The sequence below is a fragment of the Equus quagga genome, chromosome 8, assembly GCF_021613505.1.
Source record: "Equus quagga isolate Etosha38 chromosome 8, UCLA_HA_Equagga_1.0, whole genome shotgun sequence".
In the NCBI taxonomy this organism is placed as follows: domain Eukaryota; kingdom Metazoa; phylum Chordata; class Mammalia; order Perissodactyla; family Equidae; genus Equus; species Equus quagga.
This window is the reverse complement of record NC_060274.1, coordinates 29,448,452-29,472,658: the sequence shown is the minus strand read 5'-3', so window position 1 is coordinate 29,472,658 and position 24,207 is coordinate 29,448,452. Positions and strand designations below refer to the sequence as shown.

Below are 24,207 nucleotides of genomic sequence, written 5' to 3'. Positions count from 1 at the left end.
GGCAGCCTCCTCACACACATGCTCATCAGCACTGTGCTGCGTGCTCACGGCCCCTGAGCAGCTCCCTCCTCTCTCGACTCTCTGTAAACTCTAGCAGCCCTGGTCCCCTGATGCTCAGCCGCCTCCTCCACTCAGGCTCCGACTGCGTTACCCTCCCTGCCCAGCGGCCTGGACACTCTCATGGTGACAGGCTGTGGCCATCACAGAGCTCGCCTGGTTCACGTCCCATCTCTCTTCTTCCAGTGCTGTGTTTGTTCTTTCAATCGGTAATCGAGGTGTGACGCCTCCTCTGGAGTTCCACTGCAATTCCGGATTGAAGAAATCAGTCCACTCTGAACCCAGCAGAGTTGTGAATATACTGTCTCATTTCATCATATACATTTTCTTTGTTGACGCCAAGCACAAAAGTCAGGAAACGATCCTTTTCTTCAGTATAGTTTTCTCCTTTGTTAGTACCACGTGGTGTTCCCAGCTGATGAAAGGTGCTTTGTGCCGTCCAATCTTTGTGTCAAGCGCCTCTTTGATACAAATTCTTCTCTGAATTCTTCCCTCTCCCCTTTAATCTGGGCCATAATCTTGTCCGTCTGTGTCTTAAAGTTCACAGCACTTTTCCCAGAACACAGCTGAGTATTCGATGGCTTCCTCTGGAGTTTTTCCTTCTATTTCTCTCGCTATATTTTCAATATAATCACAACCCCGCTTCTCATTAAACTCGTTAAAGTCTCTCTCATTCCTGTCGGTAAATCCCTGTGTTGGAAGCTTCTCTTTTTCCTGTAACTCTTCATCATTAAGGAGTTCAACTGTCAATTTTAGTCTTTTCTTTATTTTTGTGCTGGTGCTGCATTTGGTAGGTCAGGATTTCTAGGTACCTGCAGTTTTTCTATAATAAAGAATTTGTCCAGTAATTCAAATAAACGTAGAGTAAAAACTGGAGATTCGGAGAATTGGTTGCTCTAACTTTATTATTATTTTTTTTTAGGAAGATTAGCCTTGAGCTAACTACTGCCAATCCTCCTCTTTTTGCTGAGGAAGACTGGCCCTGAGCTGACATCCATGCCCATCTTCCTCTACTTTATACGTGGGACGCCTACCACAGCATGGCTTTTGCCAAGCAGTGCCATGTCCACACCCAGGATCCGAACTGGTGAACCCCGGGCCACCGAGAAGCAGAACATGCCAACTTAACTGCTGTGCCACTGGGCTGGCCCCTAACTTTATTATTTTTTAATACCACTTAGCATCAATGGCAAAGCATCAACAATAGTAAGGTTTTCCCAAATATCCAAGATCTTTTCCTTAATAATTTATATTATTTATATTTCTATTTCCTGAATATATTTGTCACCTCCCCAAACATGCGTTCCTTGCTTATGGAGAGAGATGCCAACCTTCTCATTCCTTTCTGCAGCAGTAGAGGCCATGCAGAGTGCTACTGCTACACACAAAATGAACACACAAGCAACTTCAGCGTAGAGACAATACTCAAAACTAAGACAATTTACAAAATTCCGTTTAGGTTGCTTGAAAATAGCTTTCTCCATCTTGCCAATAAGTAATTTAGTCAGAGCTCTTCATACTTTGGTCCTAATCTGTGGAGACTGTATGCTAATTTGTAAAGTGTAAAAATTCCTTCCCACAAAAATCTTGCCATACATACTGGAACTTGGGGTTGCAGAAACCTTGTTCTTTATTTAATTCCCTTTGCCAATGAAAATCAGACTATGTTTCTTTGACCAAGAAATGGGATGTGACTACCCCATCCCTATGCAGTGTGGCTACCATTAAGTGGGAGCAAAAGCTGCTTCTCAGGACATGCATCTGTTCTCTAATCTTCCCTGTCCAAATCTACCTAAATACATGAATCTCCAACTTCTTTCTTTCTTTCTATCTATCTATCCCCAAATACCTAGTCAAGAAGCACCAGTCATTATTTAACCCAAAATGCACTTGATCCAATCAGCACTGGCTGTCAACACAGATAGGGTTCTAAGAAGTAAATTGCAGAATTTAATTATCTTGTTTAAAAATAGGCTTAAGAAGCTTCTTGGCTAAGGTGAGCTTCTCCGTGCCCCTGCACCCACCCCCACAGACATTGTTGGTGTACATTCGGTTCATTTGGAGGATAATTCTGGTGCTGCCTTATTAGCAGCAGCCTAGACTTCAGTGCCTCACAGCTGGAGGAGTCGCCCTTTTACGTTAGAAACACTACTGACCACCCAGTATGGGAAGCACTATGTTAAGTATTTTAGGGAGGTTCAAAAGATGTAAAAAGAGATGCTAATACCCTGAAAAAGCTTACCAGCTGACTAGGAAAATAAATCATACACTTACAAAACAACAGGAAAAAAATTTCTCTGAAATTTGATTATTTTTAACGCTTCTATTTCACAAACAAAACCTCAAATAGCACACACAATTCCAGAACCAAAGATGTTAACGTTGTCACATTCTTTAACTGTTTACAGTCTTCTCTTGACGGAAGTGGAACTAAGACATCTTGACGACAAATTCATACTGGAAGAAAATATTTCTGAGCAGTTTTAATGGTGCCCATAATTTTCTCTCAGTTACTTAGAATACTAACAAAGTCAACAGTACTCTGGGTTTTGAGCAAGTACACAATTAATCAGTTTTGCCCAAGAAATGTTCTTGGAGAGACTCTTTCTTCCTCAAATGTCTAATCTCATCCACTGCATTTTTCATCTCAGATACTGTAATGTTCACTTCTAGAAATTCCATTCTGGTCTCTTTTATATCTTCCACGTCTTAACTTTATTCCAACATGTGGAATACAGTATTAATAACTATTTTATTTTCCTTCTCTGCTGACTCTAACCTCTGTGTCTGTTCTGGGTGGTTTCACTTGACCTTCTCTTCATTATGGGGCGTGTTTTCTTGCCATCTCTGACTGGATGGCAGACACTGTGAATTTCGTTTTGCTGAGTGCCAGATATTCTGGGATCCCCGTAAATCTCGAGCTTTGTTCAGGGGTGCACTTACGTTACCTGGAAACAGTTTACGCCTTTCCTCTCTTGCTTTTATGACTTGCTGGGCAGTTCTGGAGGAGTGCTCAGTTTAGGGCTAATGCTGCCAACGCCTAAGTGCTCTGCCCAATGCCCCGTGAGTGATGACATTTTCCAGTCTGGCAGGTGGTGCAGGCGTCATTCCTGGGCCGGGGCACAGGTCCTGCTCCCTCTGGTCTCTGTCCTGTGAGCTCCAGCTGTCTCCATCCCAGTGGACTCTCAGCACGGTCTGCTCAACTCAGGAGTCTGCAGGGCTCCACTTTAGTCCCTTTCCCTGTACTACAGCCTGGAGACTCCCTCGAGGCAGCAAGCAGGGGCTCATTTTGTTCATGTCCCATCTCTCAGCGATCTCTTTCTTTCATTGCCTGACGTCTAGTGTCATGGAGACTTTTTTTCCATGTATTTTGTCTGTTTAAAAAATTTTGGTTTGGGGGCCAGCCCAGTGGCACAGAGGTTAAGTTCACATGTTCCGCTTTAGTGGCCCAGGCTTCAACGATTTGGATCCCAGGCGCAGACCTATGCACCACTTGGCACGCCATGCTGTGGCAGGCGTCCCACATATAAAGTAGAGAAAGATGGGCATGGCTGTTAGCTCAGGGTCAGTCTTCCTTAGCAAAAAAGAGGAGGATTGGTGGAAGATGTTAGCTCAGGACTAATCTTCCTTAAAAAAAATTTTTTTGTGGTTCTGTTATTGTTTTAGGTAGGAAGGTAAATCAGTCCTTTTTAACTCCACTTCTTGCCTGGAAGCCTTCCTTGTTTCTTTCTTTCTCTCCCCATCTTCTTCCCCCTCCCTCCCTCCAGCACGCTCTTTCTCTCTCTCTTTTTAACTTCTTATTTTGAAATAAAGACTCACAAGAAGTTGCAAAAATAGTACAAAGAGGTCCTGTGTACCCATTGTCCAGTTCTCCCAGTGGCGATATCTTACATGACCATAGTGCATTATCAAAACCAGGTAACTGGTTAGCAAAGTACAAGTAATAAGACTACAGACCCTACTCAGACTTCCCCATTTTTTGCACACATTCACTTTTTTGTATATTTTTATGTATACTTGTATGACATTTTAAACACGTATAGATTCATATTACTATCACTATAATCAAGATACAGAGCTGTTCTGTCAACACAAAGGAAGTCCCTGTGACATCTCTTTATGGTCTTAGCCTCCTTCTCCTTCCCTCGCCTTTGGCAACCACCTGTCTGTTTTCCATTTCTGTAATTCTATCATTTCAAGAATGTTACATAAATGGAATCATACAGTATGCAACATTTTGAGACTGGCTTTTTTCACTCAGCATGATGCCCTTAAGTTCCATCCAAGTTGTATGTATCAACAGATTGTTCCTTTTTACTGCTGAATAGTTTATTCCACTGTATGGACATACCAGAGTTTACGTAACCATTTATTGGCAGAAGGAATTTTAGTCATTTCTAGTTCTTGGCTATTACAAATAAAGCTATGAATATTTGTGTACAGGTTTTCATATGAATATTAAGTTTCATTTCTCCAAGATAAATGCCTAGAAGTGTAATGGCTGAGTCATATGGTAGTTTCATGTTCAGTTTTTTAACAAACCGTCAGACTGAATTGTGGAGTGGCTGCATCATTTTACCTTCCCAACAGCAATGCAGGAGAGAGCCAATCTCTCCACATCCTGGCCAGCATTTAGTATTATCAGTATTTTCTATTTGAGACATTCTAATAAGTATGTAGTAATACTTCATTCTGGTTTTAATTTGCACTTCAATAATGGCTAGAGATGTTAAACATGTTTTGATGTTTTTATTTGCCCCAGTATATCTTCTGTGATTACATTGTTGCTTAAATCTTACATGATTACACTTTTATGTGCACAAATCATTTTTTCTTCACTACTGGGAAGAATTCATTCAGGGTATGATTTGGCTGTGGTTCAGTATTTCTTAAATGAACAAAATAAATACAAAAACAAAAAAATTTTAAAAACCCAGGTATTACAAACAGAATTCATACGCTCTAAGATTGGGGCCTGCACTTTGATCTCTAGTCTAGGGGTCAGCAAACCACAGCTCACAGGCCAGATCTGGCCCGAGGCCTGTTTTTATGGCCTGAGAGCTAAGAATGACTTTTACATTTTAAATAGTAATAAAACAACAAAAACAAAAACGAATACACAACAGAAACCATACGTAGCCTGCAAAGTCTAATATACTTGCTATCTAGACTTACAGATAAAGTCTGCAGATGAATAGAAACAAAACCTGGTCTTCTTTAACAAAGTTGATGTCTAATTATCTATGCCACTCCTAGGATCTTACACTTTAACAAAATGCTGGGTAAACAAAAACATCATAAAAGCACAAACGATCTGAAGACAGTTCCTATGTTAACTCCCCGTCAAAGTATTCTTAAGCAGACAGCCAGGAGCCTACAGCATTCTTGATTCTGTCACTAAGTTTCCTCCGCGTCCGTCGTCCTGAAGCACATCTACATGACTGACACGTCCACGTGCTATGAGCTTGGAGAAAACCCAAAGCTTCACTGTGTTCTAAAAAAAGAATTATTTCTGTGAGTCATATCAAAAGACTAGATTTTTTTCCTACTTGGAGAGAAACCACTGTCTCTAGATCTTAAAAGTGCTGCCCTGTTGGCCGAGTCCCGTTTCAAGCTCTTTTGCAATCCATGAATCAGTTTTCCACTATAAATCACAATACCATTAAATGTATAACTCTCTGGCCTAAAAATAAGCTGAGAACTCTCTTCTGACTTGGTGGTTTATTTTGATCCCAAATGAGTTTATTTTTTGTATGCTTACGTTTCCAGTTTGACTAAAATAAGGTGAACCCATCCGTACCACCTTCCCTACTATGCAGACAGTGATAATCATTTGAGTAGCAATACACTTTATCTCTAACACTTTCTAAACATGTAAATTGGGAGCTTTAACCCAAAAGGACTTAGTACCACATGCATTTTTGGGCTTAGAGATTGGCTTGATATACCACCCTGAGTTTCATATCTAAGTTGATAAACCAAGTCTAAAACTTAGTAGAGAAGTCAACTTCTTCTCAGAAATATCTCACCTACGCCATTTACCACCTCTTGAAATTGCCATATGTAGGTAGGGAGCAAAACTTAGAATCAAGAATCTCGTAAGGATTAGAGTACGCACCCCAAAGAATACACACTGTGCGCAGCTTTGTATTAGGTAAATGTTTCAGCGGGAGAGAGCCCCAGGCTTTCCTGCGACCTTGGAATAGCACCTAATACTTGTCAAGCACTTTAAGAATTAAACAACGTACGGTTATTTATCGGTGACAGCAACAGCAGGGAAACCACGAAGCAGGAAATGGGCTGACACATCAAACCCCGTGGGAACCCGGAGCCCTGGGACTAAACCTTCTTGGCACAGCTTCTTGCAGAAACCACGCAGAAGTCATGCGACAGATAACACCCAGACCTCTGAGCAGTGCGGCTCTTCTGTTTCTCTGCCTCGTGACTCTGTGAGGAGCCCCGATGAGCAAGGCCCAGCTGCCTGCAGTAACAACTCACACAGAAAGCAGCTCATTCCTTCCAAGTTCAATCTCCACAGAAAAAGCCATCTGCCCTGCTTGTCTAGGCCCCTTAAACTATTCCATCCACTTGATAAATAAGATCTGTGGCTTTTGGGGTACCAGTTTTAGAATCAAAATGAAATATGAAAGTTTCTCTAAACCCAATCACTTGTTCGTACACCTCTTTCCAAAAAAGACTGCTCTGTCTCTATGTGAGGCCCCTCCACACTGTCGCTCCAGTGGGCTCAATCCGAGGTCAGAGACAACCTACAGATCCCCCGGGCCCCACTCATGGCTGCGACACAGCGCTCCTCCACGCAAGGGCCCCGCAGGGCAGGGCCTCGGCTGCAAGGGAAGTAGGCTTCCTCCGCACAGTGGGCTCTCCTCCGTGGAAGCAATAGGGGCCCCACACAGAACTCAACAGGCTGAGGTGCTGGAACATAACCAGGAGGTAAGCATGCACCCTCGTGGCATCCACTCATCTACTTCTTCAACCGAAATCTGCTGAAGGCCTATTGATTTGTTTGTTGAGTTTAGAAGCGACCACTGAGGAGTCCACACCACTGACCTCTTTCTCCTGAATGACCACGTCCTTTCTAGTCTTTCCCCACTCAAAACCCAGTGATCTTTCTCATACACCCATCTGAGCATGGGAACCCCAGATTAAACCGTTCGGTGCCTTTGCAAGGCACTTATAGAAAGTCCCAAACAGCCCATATGATCTGACCCTTCCCAACACCCCAGCCGCCTGTCACTGCGCTTGCCGCCTTACTTTCTACGCTCGAGCTACACCGAACTTCTCTCACTTCCTCAGCCTCACAGTGCTAGTCTAATTCAGACGTGCCACCTCCATGCTCTCACAGGACCACGTACATACCTTTATTATAACATTTATTCCACTTTATTGCCACTGGTTTGTCTTGCCTCACTAGTATGTAAGCTCCTCAGACAGCAGAGAGACCCTACTTCATCTTTGCACTCCTTGTTTCTAGCAGTGCCTGACTCAATAAATGTTTGTTGAGTGACTGACTGACCAAAGAAAGGAAAATAGAGAAGACAGGAGGAGGTGAAGCAATGCTAGGAAAAGATAATGTTTGTTTTTAGATACACCACGTTTGAGGTGGTATTGGTTTAGTGGAATGGAAATAGGCAAGAACTTAGTAAAAAGATCAGGGCTGCAGATAATGATTTTATTCAGTGACAGGACTAGTAAGTGTTCTTAAATAATTTAATGAGGTCTTTTTTTTAATGGCCAAACTGACGAGAATAGAGTTTTGGGTTTTTTTGTTTTTTTTTTTTTTGCTGAGGAGATTCGCCCTGAGCTAACATCTGTCGCCAATCTTCCTCTTTTTGTATGTGAACTGCTGCCACAGCATGGCCACTAGCAGACAAGTGGTGTAGGTCTGTGCCTGGAACCCAACCTGGGCCAGCGAAGCAGAGTGCGCCTAACTTAGCACTAGGCCACGGGGCTGCCCAGGAACAGAGTTTTAAAACTAATCTGAATTTCTGAAAAGCATATGATTCTACGGGTAACACAATGAAAAATGACAAAATAGCTTTAAACTCAAAAATTCTTAACATATGTAAAATAAGTTGTTTATGCTATCATTCAGAGCATTATTAAACAAATTTGTATTATTGCTTTAGATTACAGGGGCCAAAAAGGTAACTGTTGGTTCCTTTTCAAACTCAAGAGACTGGATGACAAGAAGTTGATTCTCACCACATTTAATACACTTAAATTTTCACCCAGTTTTCTCTGTGTAACTAAAAGTCTGCCCACTGGGTGCTGAGTTAGAGCTGAGAGTGCACAGCTGGGTTTTTTTTCCTATTTTGTATTACTGTTATGCTTTTTGCTAATATTCTATGAATTTTAACAGACTGCTTTGTTAACTTTTCTGACATATAAAATAATATTTAAAACTGAAACTTGATCTTATGAAGACATGCCACCACCCACTCGTCCTTTTCCTAGACACTATCTCATGAGCGAGCCTGTAGCCTGCATGCATGTACACACTTTAATCTCAGTGTCCTTCTCCATTTAAAGGAAAAATTCACCAGCATTAATTTTTTTTTTACTATGTACATGTATAATCTATACAATAAATATTTTAAAAAGTAGTCTCAGCCATCAATGCAGCTGGAGGTTAATTAGAAAAATGTACAAAAGCTAGTAACATTTCTGGGATTGAGAATTTGTTGTACTAAAAGAGTAAGTTTACAATGTGCATGATACAAAACCAAATTCCTCTTATTCTAATCATACAAAGGTTACTTTAAATCTTACACTATAATATATGTATTTAGTTGATTTTTTTTTTTTTGGTGAGGAAGATTGTTGCTGAGCTAACCTCTGCGCCAATCTTCCTCCATCCTGTATATGGGATGCCCCCACAGCGTGGTTTGATGAGTGGTGTGTAGGTCTGCACCCAGGGTCTGAACCTGCAAACCCCAGGCTGCTGAAGCGGAGCATGTGAACTTAGCCACTGCGCCACCAGGCCAGCCCCTGTATTTAGCTGATTTTTTAAGTCCAAGAATTAGAAGGCAGCTGTGCCAGAAAAAATTTTTGTAATGATTTTTAAGAATTGTAATTATGGTAAAAAACACATAACATAAAGTTTACCATCTTAACCACTTTTAAGTTTACAGTTAGTAGTTAAATATACTCATTTTGTTGAGTAATAGATCTCCAGAACGTTGTCATCTTGCAAAACAGAACCTCTATACGCACTGAACAACTCCCATGTTCCCCCCCTCCTCCTTTCTGCTTCTATGAATCTGACTACTTTAGATAGCCCGTATAAGTGGAATCGTACAGTATTGGTCTTTTTTGAGACTGGCTTATTTCACTCAGCATACTGTCCTCAAGGTTCATTCATGTTAAAGCATGTGACAAGATTTCCTTACTTTTGAAGGATGAATAATATTCCATGTATATACCACATTTCATTTATCTGTTCACCCGTTAATAGACATTTGGGTTGTTTCTGCCTCTTGGCTACCGTGAATAATGCTGTTGTGAGTATGGGTCTGAAAATATCTCTTCGAGATAGGAAAAATTTTTAAGTGAATTTTATCCAATGACAGGACTAGTGAGTGTTTCAAACTAAATGTCTGCACTATGTTACTGATAAGCAGTAGAAGAAAGAAGTGTCAAACACCAAAATGTGACAATGAAAAGGAATAAAAGACTGAGAAATAAATGGCAAGCAATAGGATATATTGGGGTACATGAGGAAGCCATTTGGTGTAAACCTAATTTGGCCTGACTTTTTTTTTCCAAGAGGGCCTGACGTGGCCATTGAGCATGCATTGTGTATCTGCTTTAAGCATTTGCTGTGTCCCAAAGACAAGAACAAATGGCCTTAAGACAAAGACGCAACTTCCCCCACATTGGCATTTCCTTAAGGATAAGCATCTCTCCCTAGGCTAGGAACTGATTGCTGTGCTCACCTGTGACCACCCAGCTCCGGACAACAGACCTGCTTCCTGCTTGTCCACCGAGCCAGCAGACCTACCTGCTGTGTCCATCAATCGCTGTGCCGACAGAGCAGTCTGGTGACTATTGTAAAAGGGACATTTCAATCATATGTGAAACATGCTCTTTGATGGTATATAACCACTCTGTACACCCCACTTCTTTGGTGCCCTTCCTGAGGAAGGAAGGCCCTGGGCTAAGCTAGTCCTCAGATCTGGCTCATAATAAACTCACCCCAATTTTCATTTATAGATTGGTTATGGATTATTTCGTCAACAAGACTAAAACTGCAGTTAAGTGTACAGTATTTCTACTTACGTGTGAAGAATGACTACTCATCTTAGATAGTAAAATATAGCCTCCTTACCAGTAATTATCACACCATTCTCTTTACGAGCTTCAGCCATTTCTTGAACATGGACTTCTGAGTTCAGATCAACCTCCTTCCCTGATAACTGTAAATGAGCTTGAAGAGAAGATGCGACCTTTACAACAATAGAGCCTGAAATAAATTTAAAGGAGAGCTTATTAATGCAAAGAAATCAAAAGTACCAGAGCCCATTATGCAAACGACTGAGGGACAGCACGGCTCCCGCTAAACTGTCTTTCCTCGTCAGCACATTCTGTCGCGGTGCCTCCTCCTCGCTCCCAGGGGGTCAAGGCTTTCTTACTCCCAAGGCATCACAGTAACTTCTGTCAAGAGGATGGGTCATTGGGACATTATGAACCATTTCTTCTTTTCCTAATAGTCTTAGTCTGCTCATCTATACCAGAAAAGTGAGTAGTTTACTACACATGTAGCTTGTAGACAGAATTTACCATTGATCGAGGAGTTACTAAGGGCGAGACATCTTAATTACATTATCTTTTAAGATACCCATATTGACTGTATGATCCTGACTTCACAGATGAGAACTTGCTCAAGCTCCCCTGGAGCCAGAGTTAGAATCTAGATCCAGTTCCACGAGACAAAGCCCTGTCTTAACCACTGTAGTGTTTCACACACTGCTACCTCATCCTGTTGCAGGACTTGCGACCTCACTAACTAGACCCTGAGCGCTCGTGTTTTCAGCCGTACCTTGTACAGGGGGTGTGTGGTGGGGGGTTGGGGGTGGGGATAACAACAATAAAAAAGGAGTATTTTAATTTCAACTGACGAATGTTTCTTTTCAGTGGATTACAGTCTCTTGGGTAACTGAGGCAAGACATTCAACTTTATTTCCACTACAATCGTGCGGTAATTCAAGCTTCTAAAGGAGGAAAGGAACCATTTTTGAAAACAATGGCGTGGGCTGCAGTGTGAACTCACCAGCACACTCCTATTTCAGAAGTTTTTCTTTTTGTTTCTCATATATCAAATGAAGTAAGTAAGAGGCCCTGCCATAAACCATTCACCCATCTCTGTGGACAAAGAAGGTCAGGATGACATTCACTGTTAGTGTTGTAAAGACTCCTTTTAGAATGCATTATTTATGGGTCATTGTTTGCCTTCTGGTTTGGCTAACATCAGCTTAAGTTTCCCTAAGTCATTTCATACCTTCTCAGCCTTCCTAACTGGAGCGGGAAGTTTGGGGTAAGACTGATGAACTCATATTTATTCCTTAAAACGGGGGAACAAAGCACATCACTTCAACTAATTTATTTCATTTAAAAACCAAATTGCTTTCAGGGTTTAAATGTGAAGTACTGACAGGAGGTTCCCATAACAACAGACACGAGGGCTTTAGGAAAAACAACACCAAAACAACCCTGGACAACTGCAGGATGAATACAAGATACATGTTTTTCTACCAAACATACTTTAAAAAGTAGAAAATAACAGACTTAAAAAACTTTTTCCTTGGACTTTATATTTCTAAATATATCAAATGTGATAATTTTACAAACACTTTTTTCTCTTCTTAAATAAATAAAGAGACTTTAAATCTGTGAGAGCTTTAAAAGCGTTAAGCAATGCAAATAGTTCTATCCCAATCTCTCTCATACCCTTAAAAAACCAGAAACAATCAGTACCAAAACTCCAGTACTGTTTGTGAAGGAAGAATTCTCGTGACTTGAAAACTTCCCCAAATGTCCCATCTTCAACACTACCTTTTTTAGAAAAAAGAGCTCTTGTTATATCTGCAATCTCTTTTCACTTCATAAACTGCTTCATGGTTATTGACAGCAACACCATTTTTTTTTAAATTAAAAAGTGAACTAATATAGTACCATTTATTGAGACCTACTATATTAAGGCTAGTGGTTTTATCAAGGACAAATTTTCAGTGGAAAAATCAGTACTTATATGCAGGTCTGACTCTCAAGCTTAAATATAGCCTTTCTGAATGAACTATAAGGTCAGCATGTTAACTTTCATGGGAAAAATGAAAACAAGTATTCTAACATTCGTTTTCACTTGGCAAAACGGAGAAGACCTAAGAGACTTCAAGCGGCTGGCTCTTGAACCCCACAGCAAGACAGTGTAGACTGGAATGGATTCCAGATGTCTTTACTAACCAGTAAGCAACGGAAGCCTAAATAACTTTCCATTACTCTAAAAAGTTACTGTTCCCAAATGTAGCGAGAATTAAGAGACCTGAAATAAGATAGAAATCTCTGTTTCTGCTTATCTTTAAGCTTCACCAGAAACATGGCCCCAGTAGAAGAAAAACACAAAGTTGTAATCCTAATCAAATTTTGCAACATTGTATACTATTTCCATAGGTTACTGGAACAACATTCTAAATAATACTCAAAAATATTTTAAGTAGATAAAGATTGACAATGTGTTTTGTTTGTTTTACTTTTTTGCCCATCCATACAAACCAGGTAATAACTTTCATGTAAGAGCTGTTTATTCAAAACTTCATTTTTGCTCTGTTATTAGTTACATTAAATATGTAATGGTTTACGTTTTTTTCTCCTTGGGTCTTTGTAATGAGAAAATGCAATTATATGACTTTTATGGCATTTACAGAATACTCTGGATAGTATTATCGAAGCTCTTAGAAATTCAGTGAAAACATATTATCCTATTTTAAAGGGGAAAAAAGCGAGCTTGAAAAATCAAATCACACCTGTGTAGTAGTAACTTCAGTTTCAGACCTCTGTGTTCTGTAGTTTTATTTTGACACTGACAAAGGGGCCTCATTGGACAAAAAGGTATTGAACCAACATGACGAAGAAATTACTAACAGCAGGAACGACTGGTTTCTGTAAGGAAGTATTTTCCTTGTTAAACACATAGCCCTATTCTGGCCAATGTACAAGGGCTTCTAGACTTTGTTTAAAAATTTTTTATACAGCGATACGGTTCTTAACTTTCCATATCTCACCCAAGCCACTGGCCATCGTGCATGTGTGCATGTATGCGCGCACACGCACACACAGAGACTCACATTCAGTCTTCAGATCACTAAAAAGTGTATCATTTTTAATGAAAGACTTGGACTCTTTGAATAAGTTATTTGTACTGGAAATAAGATTATAGAAAGAGACACACCAGGGGCCGGCCCGGTGGCACAGCGGTTAAGTGCACACGTTCCGCTTTGGCGTCCCGGGGTTTGCCGGTTTGGATCCCGGGTGCGGACATGGCACCGCTTGGCATGCCATGCTGTGGTAGGCGTCCCACGTATAAAGTAGAGGAAGATGGGCATGGATGTTAGCTCAGGGCCAGTCTTCCTCAGCGAAAAGAGGAGGATTGGCAGCAGATGTTAGCTCAGGGCTAATCTTCCTCAAAAAAAAAAAAAAGAAAGAAAGAAAAGAAAAGAGACACATCATAAGTCTTGGACACTTGAACAGACTAAGTCAACAATCACTTCAGAGGACCCTCCTGGTGATACCTTTATTTCAGGATCACACTTTGAAAGTATTACTCTAGAGAAGGTCCTGTTACAGGCTGGTAGGAATGTTTCCAAAAGAACGTATGGGAACATGTTTCCTCCAAAGAATATTCTATTTCAGACATAAAAATAAACTGAAAAACCCAAATACTAACACTAAAAAATTCCACAATAACAGACAGTCAGTACATCACAATATTTTTGTTTGCACTGCAAAGGGAAAAACAGTCTTCATGGCCACCTGTCCCAAAAGTTTCAAAGATCATTGGTCTAGAAGACTAGTGTTTTAGTCTTTAAATCAGCTTCTATGAGAACAAATTTTCTTGAAGTCACTATGTCAGTATGGGTAAGATAATTTGACCATCTGTTTTCTGACTGTGACACAAAGTCTTCCCTACACCATGTCAGAATAAGACATTCCGCTCAGCTAACCTTTGTGGGCTTTCAAATCCACTTTTCCCAGTTGGCTGACATAAACATCTACGGCACCTTGCTGAGTCGAGGCTGTTAGACATCCAGAGGATGAATCTAGGAGGAAGGAAAACTCATAAGCATAATCATTCTTATTTCAGTAATTGGAATTATAAACTTGAAAAAAAAAGGCTCTGCTTCAGTATTAGGATAAGGAGCTAAGAGTCTTGCAAGGTTTTGTATTTTCCACATCACTATGCCATCTTTTGCTTTAAAATGAAAACAGAATAAGAAATCTACCTAGACAACTAATAAAAAATCTCTACGTCTATAGTAGCCTGCCTAACTTATCTCTAAACATGTTTACTCTGAAACCTAATGTTTGGAAGGACAATACACAAGCAATGGATACTTGAAAGCCAACACCATTAAGCCTCATTGATATATTTAGTTTATTATCAACTTTCAACATTTACTAAAGAATTCTATCTCACGTACAGTCACATATAAATAGTAGCAAAGTAAACAAAAAAACCTCTTATAAAATTTTCTCCTTTTAGCAAATTTGCTAGTACTAAAAAGTGCTGCTAATAGGTAAAAATTACTAGTTGAGGTTTTGTTGCATTTCTTAGAGGGACAGAAATGGGTGGGGTAGGAATCATTTGAACAGTAGGTGAAGCTTGTTTATATCTAAATATTTCAAGTTTCTGGAATTGAACTGATATCTTTAAGTCAGGGGAAGAAAATCATAATTAAGGTGGTCCTGATTTGACACTCAAATTTCCCCATGTCATCACTGATCCCAGTTTTCTTTTTCTTTTTTTAAAATATATATATATTTTTCTTTTTTTTTTTTGACGATTGGCACCTGAGCTAACATCTGTCGCCAATCTCATTTTTTTTCTTCCTCTTCTTCCCTCTAAAGCCCCCCAGTACATAGTTGTATTATAGTTGTAGGTCCTTCTGGCTCTGCTATGTGGAACACTGCCTCAGCAGGGCTTAGATGAGTGGTGCCATGTCTGCACCTAGGATCCAAACCAGTGAAACCCTGGGCCACTGAAACAGAGCACGGGAACTTAGCACTCGGCCACGGGGCTGGCCCCTGATCTGTTTTCAATCAGTCAATATTTCAAGTTCAAGGGAAAGCTGACAGAGTCAGAGATACAGAAGTGAGAGAATGATGCTGACAAGTCAGTGCTAAGCAGCTTCTCCTTCCTCCTCTTCCACGGCAACTGAACCTTTAATAATCTATCTGACTGCCCTGAGAAGGCCAAAGCATTTTTTTTTTTTGAGAGGCCTCTTAAAAAGCAGATTTTATCAGGAGGTTTTATTACTTCAACGTGGAAAAAAAGTAGGGAGTACGGTGAAAATAATGCCAAAAATTGTATTATACTTTTTATAAAATGTGGAGAGAAAACATTTGTATTATCACAAAGAAGCCAACATTTTTCTTTAAAATAAATTTTAAATGACTCCAAACAAAGAGAAGTTGGGAATAAACTGTTTAAAACCTGACTCCAAGATAATTTATAATAATTTATCTCTAATCTATACTGAAAAATGTCCTTTATCAGACCAAATTTAATTTTTAAATGTCAAAAGTGAACATTGATGCTGGGAAATTAAGCCACTAGAGATAAAACACAGGGAATAGCTGGATAAAGATGAGTGTTTCTCTCCTCAGGTACCAACGGAAACTCCTTTTAAAACCTCTTACCACATCCTAAAAGAAGCCAGGTAAAAATATATGATGGTAAAAAAATGTCGACTACACAATGTGTATATTATCCCAGGTTGAACAAAGTAAAATATCTGAAACGTTAGCTTGATTTCTTGCTTTCTCTAGGGGGAAAAAATCCCACAAGATTTTTATGTGGCTCATAAACAATACTTTTCACTTCTTTTTTCCACCCAAATGGGAAAAAAACAACAGCTAAATAATTATATCCTCAGCCGCGAAGTAATTACATCCTCATGTTATCAGTCTTGAGCTCTGATAATGGCCCATCCCTTAGAGGCTGTCAGAAAAGAAAAAAATTAAAACTCAAGACGTGTTTTCAAAAGAGAAAGCAAAGGTGATATTTAAATAGCTATGTAGCAAAATAATTGATGATTTTCTTTTGTTTTCTGTAATACAAATGACTGGAACTAAAAATTAATTATCAAGACTCAAATTGAGGCTTTATCCACAGGATTTCATTTTTTGGAGATTCACATAATGGAGAAATTCTACAGCCCTTGGAAGAAGCTGTAAGGGAAATATGCATTAGAGGGTGATTCAGAAGCGAACAGAAATTGTCAGTCCAGACCGTGGCTGGAATGTGTAGACTCTCACAGAGAGTTTTCTATCACAAATTTGGACAAAGACCTTGTTGGTCTAACTGCGACCACTGAGTTTTCCTGGAAAATTACACACACAAAAGGCAAAAACTGATGTCTACTACCAGCTAACACTACCTACAACCAGGGAAATAGATATTGTAATATACACTCAGCTAATAGCAGAGAATAACAACTAAGCCTGAAAGACTAAAATTCCAAACTTTGCTATTTTCCTTCAGATAAAGGGAGAATTCTCTCAAAATTGGTCAAGTATGTTCAGAAAGTTCTTCTGAATTTTTATAACTTTACCTCAAGTTTCAACATGTAGATACTAAGGAACAGCAACACAAAGCATATTTCTTGATTTCTGCAACTTGATTCCTACACTTCCAAAGCTAGACTAATTGCAAAAGCAAAAACAACTTGTATACATAGGACGTAAAGGATCTGCAAAGGCAGAATTGTAAGGCCACTTCAATTAAAGCTTTCTACATTAATGTCCTGCCTAGGTATTCTGTATTAGGGAGGGCACATAAGGGAGGCCGGGCTTACGAGAGATACACAAGGCAAACTGCCCCCCACTCCCACCCCCCCAAAACATGAAGATGTTCTCTTTACAGATGGAGTTACCAGTACACAGCCTCTGGCAGTGCTTTCCAAGAGAGGCAACAGAGGGCAAACAAAGCACAGCTGGGGGAGCAATTCTATCAGCGCTCCTATCCCACCACTGCCTACCACCAAGCTCTGCTTTCTCCTGTGGACTAGTTTCAAAAGGAAGATGACCTGGTGTTCCAGAAGAAAGCTATTATTTTTAAAAGTATGAGTCCAAGAAAAATCAGGGTTCTGATAGATACAATCGAATTTTTTATAGAACTTCAGCTTCTGAGAGAGCTCTGTATTATGGAAAGCAAGAAGAAGGTTTTGGGGAGGTAGGTTAGAATGTGTATGCAAAATCCAGATGACTAATGAGATTACTTAAGAAGCTGATCAATTATATTATCTAAACCAGAAATAAAGGACCATAATCACATATATTCTTCTTAATAAAGGAATCATGGAGAAGACACTTCCTCCATTTCCCTGAAGTCAGACAAGATAATACCTAAATCATCTCAAGTCTCTTAATATTCCAACTTGATATTATTATATAACCTCCTCTCAACGCCTGTTCCAATATTCTGAAGCCTCTGCTATTCTAACAAATTTACCTCTAGGTTCCTACAAATCACTTTTTGTTTCTTTGTAATTGTTTTGCTTCTACTAATCTCTATTCCTCAAAATCCACGCTCCTCAATGGATTTTAATTAGGTTGTCACGATTTGTAGAGCTGCCTTCAACCTTCTCCAGCAAATCTTTTGTTTTAAGGAAAACACAAACCAACCAATCAAGAAATTTGAAATAAACATAACCTACTTGTCACCTTTGGGATTAAGGCATCAAACCCAAAATTCGTCCAAAATCATAACAATGGTTTTTACTCTACAGTATGGTCAGCAAACTACAACCTACCTCTTGTTTTTATTCATAAAGTTTTATCGGAACAAACATACATCCGTTTGTCTGTGAATTGTCAATGGCTGCTTTTGTGTTAAATGACAGAGTTGCATAGTACAGAGAGCCAAAGATTTTTGGCCCACAAAGCCAAAAATATTTACTATCTGGCCCTTTACAGACCTTGTCTTCTGACGCCTAGAGCAAACCATGTTGTTTTGAGGAAATGAGCTTGTTTCCCCAAAAAACAAAATGTAAAATTTGATTCTATTTAAGACAAAGAGATTTACCAAATTACTGAAACCAGCTCTTTTTCTAAGGCCTCAGAAATACACATATAGGTATAAAATTTTTGCTTATTGAAATGAAAAAAGTTGTTGTCTCAAGGTAGTTTTACCTCTTCACCGACCCCGACTGTTCACTATTTTCCAGGGGTAACGAAGTTGCTTCCAGCAAATTTATTAAAGTGAGAAAGAGCATATTGCCAAGTAGATAACTAGGACTCCGCTGACTTGCTTAAAGATGACACCACAACCTTTTTTGTCTAACCCCTTAAGCTGTATGTTCCTCCTGAACAAAACATTAGCAATGTTTATTTGATCATAAAGGAGAAGTGGGTTCTTCGAAAATGCTATGGCATCTCCTGCTCTGGTTGTCAGCAGAAATGCAATGTATTCCCACAAATCAGTGACTTTTAGGTCCAGATATATTCAAAGGAAGATGCCTACAACAGGACCCAAACAGTTCTGATTTCTATTTAAGTTTGGGATAATTTTTGCCATGCCTCCCTCTGTTCCGCTCTCCTACCCTCCTTCCCTCCCTTCCTTTTCTGATTTAATACTTACTGTAAAAATATACACAGTATATTCTGAAATAACAGTACAATGTTTTCTATTGTTTTTTCCATTTAATAAAATGTTAGGAATATCTTTCTACATTGTAAACTACAGAGCTAGGTTATTACACTGTTGAAGGCTCAGTGATATTTCACTTTATGGACGTGCTATAATATATTTAACTATTCTCTTACTGGGAACAACTTAAAATGTACACTATTTTTTGCTATTCTAAACAAAGAGATGACTGTCTTCACGCATGTATCTTTATATCTTTGCCAGATTATCTCCTTGGGATAAAGTTCTAAAAGAGGAAGTGCCAGAGCAAATCACATGTAGATGCTGCCAATTTTGATATACATTTCCAAACTGACCCACAAAATGGTTCATCATATTTGAACTAACAATTGATAGAAATCCCTGCTTCACCAAAACTTTACCAACAATGGATATTATCAATATTTTAAGTCATGGCTGCTTATATTTAGATGTTTTTGATTAGTAGTAAGGTGGAACAACATTGTATATGTATACCATTTCTCCTGTGAACTGCTTGTTCACATTTATCCATGTTCCCATCCCACTAAGTGTTCTCTTCTTTTCATTTGTCATACACACACACACAGATATGTATGTGTGTGTAAAGACATATACATATATATATATATATATATATACACACACACACATATAGTAGATGTCTTTCTAGTCTGTCATTTGTCTTTTGTCCTGGTTTATATTTTATTCATACAGAAAAAAAATCAATCAACTCAGAATTATATACCCAGTGATAATATCCTTCAAAAAAGAAGGCAAAATAAAGACATTTTTAGATGAAAGAAAACTAAGAGAATTTGTTGTCAGCAGACTTGGACTGCAAGAAATGTGAAAAAAATGTTACCAATTATAAAACTCATATCTTCAGAAAGAAATGAAGAGCATTGGAAATGGTAAATATCTTGGTAAACATAAAAAAATTTTCCCCTCAAGTTCTTTAATACATATGACATTATAAAGCAAAAATCCTATCAGTGTATTAAGGGATTCATAATATACGTAGATGTAGGATACCCTATACTATAAAGGACAAGAGGGGGTAAACGGATCTATTTGGTTGCAAGTTTTGTATATTTTATATGAAGTGGCATAATATGAATTCTAAATAGACTGTGAAAACTTAAGTTTCTATACTGAAATCACTAGAACCTCTACCAAAAAATAACGCAAAAAAGTATCGCTAAAAAAGTCAAAAGGAAAATTAAAATGTAATTCTGAAATATATCCAATTAATATAAAAGAAGGTAAAAAAAGGAAGAAGAAACAAACAAACATAAATAGAAGAGACAAAATAAAATAAATAATAAAATGGTAGACCCAACCATATCAACAATTATATGAAATGTTTATGGACTATACACTCCAATAAAAAGGCAGAGAATTCTCAAAAAAATTTTAGAAAAGCAAGTCCAGACCATATGCTGTCTACAAAAGATGCTTTTTAAACATACAGATGGAGAGGAATTGGACGGAAAACAATATGCCATGCAAACCCTAAGGATAAGAAGGCAAGAGTGCCTTTATCACCATTAAATCACACAGATTCAGGACAGAGTATTACCTGAGATAAAGAAGGACATTTCATAATGACAAAAAATTCACCAAGAAGACGTAACAATCACAATGTATATACTTAAATAAGAGAGTCAAAGGCCAAATGTAAAGCTGACAAAATTAGTTGAAAAATTTTATACCCCTCTTTCAGCAACTGATAGAACAACTAGACAAAAAAAAATCATTACTCTACACATTCATTTCAAGGGCATGTGATACATTCACAAGATAGAGCCATACGCTAGATGATAAAATAAATCACAATAAATGTAAAACAACTGAAATCACACAGTATGTTCTCTGACCAGAATGGAATTTAACTAGAAATCAATAAAAACAAGAAATCTAGAAAAATCTTAAATATATGAATTAAACAACAGACTTTTCTGGATCAAAGAATAAATCACAAGCAAAAGTAAAAACCTTTTTAACCAGATGATAATGAAAATGCAACATTTCAAAACTTGGGGGATGCACTGTTTAACATAAGAACTTATAATTTAAATGCTAATATTAACGAAGAAAGTAAAATCAATGACCTAATGTTTTACCAGAAACAGCTAGAAAAAGAAGAGCAAAGGAGGGGCCGGCCCCGTGGCCAAGTGGTTAAGTTCTCGCGCTCCACTTCGGCGGTCTAGGATCTTCCCGGTTCAGATCCTGGGCGCAGACATGGCACTGCTCATCAAGCCATGCTGAGGCGGCGTCCCACATACCACAACTAGAAAGACCCACAACTAAAAATATACAACTATGTACCAGGGAGCTTTGGGGAGCAAAAAGGAAAAATAAAATCTTTAAAAAAAATAAAATTAAAAAAATAAAAATTAAAAAAAGAAGAGCAAAGGAAACTCAAAGTAAATAAAACATAGAAAAGAGCAGAAATCAGTAAATTAGAAAACAGAGAGATTAACAAAGCAAAAATTTTGTTCTTTGAAAAGATCAACAAAATTGATAAAGTTTAGCCTCATCAATCAAGAAAAAGAGGATACAAATATCACTATCAGGAATCAAACAAGGGACTATCACTACAGATCCTATAGGCATAAAAAGGAGTAAAGTATATGAACAACATTATGTGAACAAATTTGACAATTTAATGAAATAGACAAATTCCTTGAAAATACCACTTATCAAAATGTAACAGTGGATAAAACAGAAAATACAAATAGAATAATACAATATCTATTAATGAAACTTAATTCATTATCTAAAACATTCCCACACAGAAAAAAGGTTTCACTGGCGATTTCTATCAAATATTTAGGGAAGAAATGATAGCAATCATAAGCAAATTTAGAAAATAGAATAGGAGAGAATCCATCCAAACTCATCTTATGAGACCAGCATAATCTTGATAACAAAACCTATCAAGATTTTACAAAATAAAAATTACAAATCAATATTCATCATAAACGTGGAGGCAAAAATCCTTGACAAAATATTAGCAACCCCAAACCAACAATATATAAAAAGGGTAATCAATCATGACCAGGTGGGGTTTATCCCAGGAACACAAGGTTGGTTAGCATGCAAAAATCAACGCAGGCGTGGGCCCCGTGGCCAAGTGGTTGAGTTCTTGCGCTCCGTTTTGGCAGCCCAGGGTTTCTCCAGTTCGGATCCTGGGCACAGACCTAGCACTGCTCATCAGGCCATGCTGAGGCAGTGTCCCACACAGCACAACCAGAGGCACTCACAGCTAGAATATACAACTATGTACTCGTGGGCTTTGGGGAGAAGAAGGAAAACAAAAGGAAGATTGGCAACAGATGTTAGCTCAGGTGCCAACCTTTAAAAAAAAAAAAATCTCACCAGGGTACCTTTCTGTTCACCCTCAAAACTTCCCTTACCATCCCCAGATGCATCCTCTGATAAAATGGCCTAAAAAGTCAACAGTAAATCTTAATTTCCCACTGGAACGCAGGTAAATCCTTCTGTCACCTCTTAGTTAAAATGATTTATACTTATCACTTAGGAAGCCTTTATCTTCTATTTATCTGCTATTATACATAAAAGTTACAATCTCTAGAAAACTTAAAAGAGGACGTGCACTTTAAGCCAGAAAGACCAGAAGGCACTCCGGAAGTGAAAAGGATTGTTGAACACATTCATTTTTTTCCCTCAGCACAAAGGACAAAATGTAACATGTCAAAAAGGACAAAGACAGGAGGCCCTGGGCATTCACACTGGCAGTAACCTCAGCTCCCACACAAAGATCCCAGCTTCCCATGCCCAGCCCCGGCCTGCCCTGCTCCTGCTGCCAAGGCCTGAAAAGCCACCACCACTCGGAGTGCACCTCTGCCTAAGACGAGCAGGTGCTACTCGGGAGAGAAAAACACTCTACCTAAACCATCTGGACATCTGAACTTTTTCTCCCACAGGTACAGCATCACACATGGTGACTAGGTCTAAAATATCATTAGCCACCATTAGTTCTGGCTTAGGATTAGAACAATAACAATAATAAAAATGGCTATTACTTATTGAATTTTTACCAAATGTCAGACACTGTGCTAAAGTACTTTATATACACGATCTCGTTTAGTCCTTACAACAACCCTATATGATAGGTACTTACTATTATTTCTATTTTTTTCAGATGTGAAAACTGAGGCACAGAGAAGTTAGGCAATTTGCCCATGTACAGAAAGTGGTGAAATCAGAATTCTAACACTATTCTCATTGACACCAAACCTATAATTATACAATATTTATAGGATGATGAACCGATGAATTTCCAGAAATAACTTCACATATTCATACACTGGGTCTGCCTATATTTGACTCACATATCAGGATCCTATTGGGTTTACCAGCTAAATTGTAAACTTCAGTTACTCTAATACCACAAATAGAGAGATTTTAGAAAGCAAGCAAAATTTACCAACTAGTAGCTGAGTACATACCTACTGTGATGTTACCCATCTTGCTATGTAACGTTATATCACCTGCAAAAGAGAAAGAAAGACAATTTTACACATTACAGATAATCCAGAAAGGAACTGCTTTATATATAGTAACCTAAAACATGGTTGGATAGCCACCATATTATTTAAAAACACTGTTACTGTTGTTGGCAATTTTTCTCAGGATCACAAACCCAGTCAGAGATTTAGAAGCAACTGTGAAATAACTAGCGTTAGGCATCTATGCAAACTGTCTTCCTCCACTCCGCCGTAAGCTCTCACAGCATAACTACAGAACAAACCACCATAGTTTCTGGGAAATATGAAGAAAATAATGACTCTTCTAACACCCATAAATGAAAACATTACTTAAACGTACTCACTATGCATTCTCAACCTAAACATCACTGAATTTATTAGACCGCACAAAGCCAAGTTTTGAACCAACTAACACTAAAATAATCTATGGAAAAAATTAATTGCTGTTATTTTTCAGGCCAGTATGCCATGTCTCTCTTTAGATGAAAGCGGTCTCTGTGCCAAGAGTTAAAGCAGTTTGGGGCAGGAATAATGAATACATTGAAGTATGACAACAAAGAAAAAAGCTTCAAAGGTTTCCATCTTTCAGTGAAAATATACTTCCCAAGACAAGTATGGAACATTACAACCGCTCTTCCCAGCCCCCTTCCTCCAATGCCAACAATAGTAGAGTTTTTCATCGCATGTATGTTTTATGTACAACACTCCTGGAGCCATATTACCCATATTTAC

General features: G+C 38.6%; 2 protein-coding genes across 2 annotated transcripts in view; one reads left to right on the top strand and one right to left on the bottom strand.

Annotated features, from left to right (window-relative positions):
- The window catches only part of FBXL13 (F-box and leucine rich repeat protein 13), a 223,485-nt gene extending 211,844 nt beyond the window's left edge, over positions 1–11,641 (top strand). The window contains exon 22 of the transcript XR_006889805.1: positions 11,212–11,641. The gene's annotated coding sequence lies outside the window, so the exon portion shown is untranslated. The remainder of the gene's footprint in view (positions 1–11,211) is intronic.
- FAM185A (family with sequence similarity 185 member A) overlaps positions 1–24,207 on the bottom strand; it is a 51,833-nt gene that overhangs the window by 3,148 nt on the left and 24,478 nt on the right. The window contains exons 5-7 of the mRNA XM_046670003.1: positions 23,437–23,478; positions 14,295–14,390; positions 10,406–10,540 (exon numbers count right to left, since the gene is read on the bottom strand). Coding sequence (XP_046525959.1) covers positions 10,406–10,540; positions 14,295–14,390; positions 23,437–23,478 — 273 coding nt within the window. The remainder of the gene's footprint in view (positions 1–10,405; positions 10,541–14,294; positions 14,391–23,436; positions 23,479–24,207) is intronic.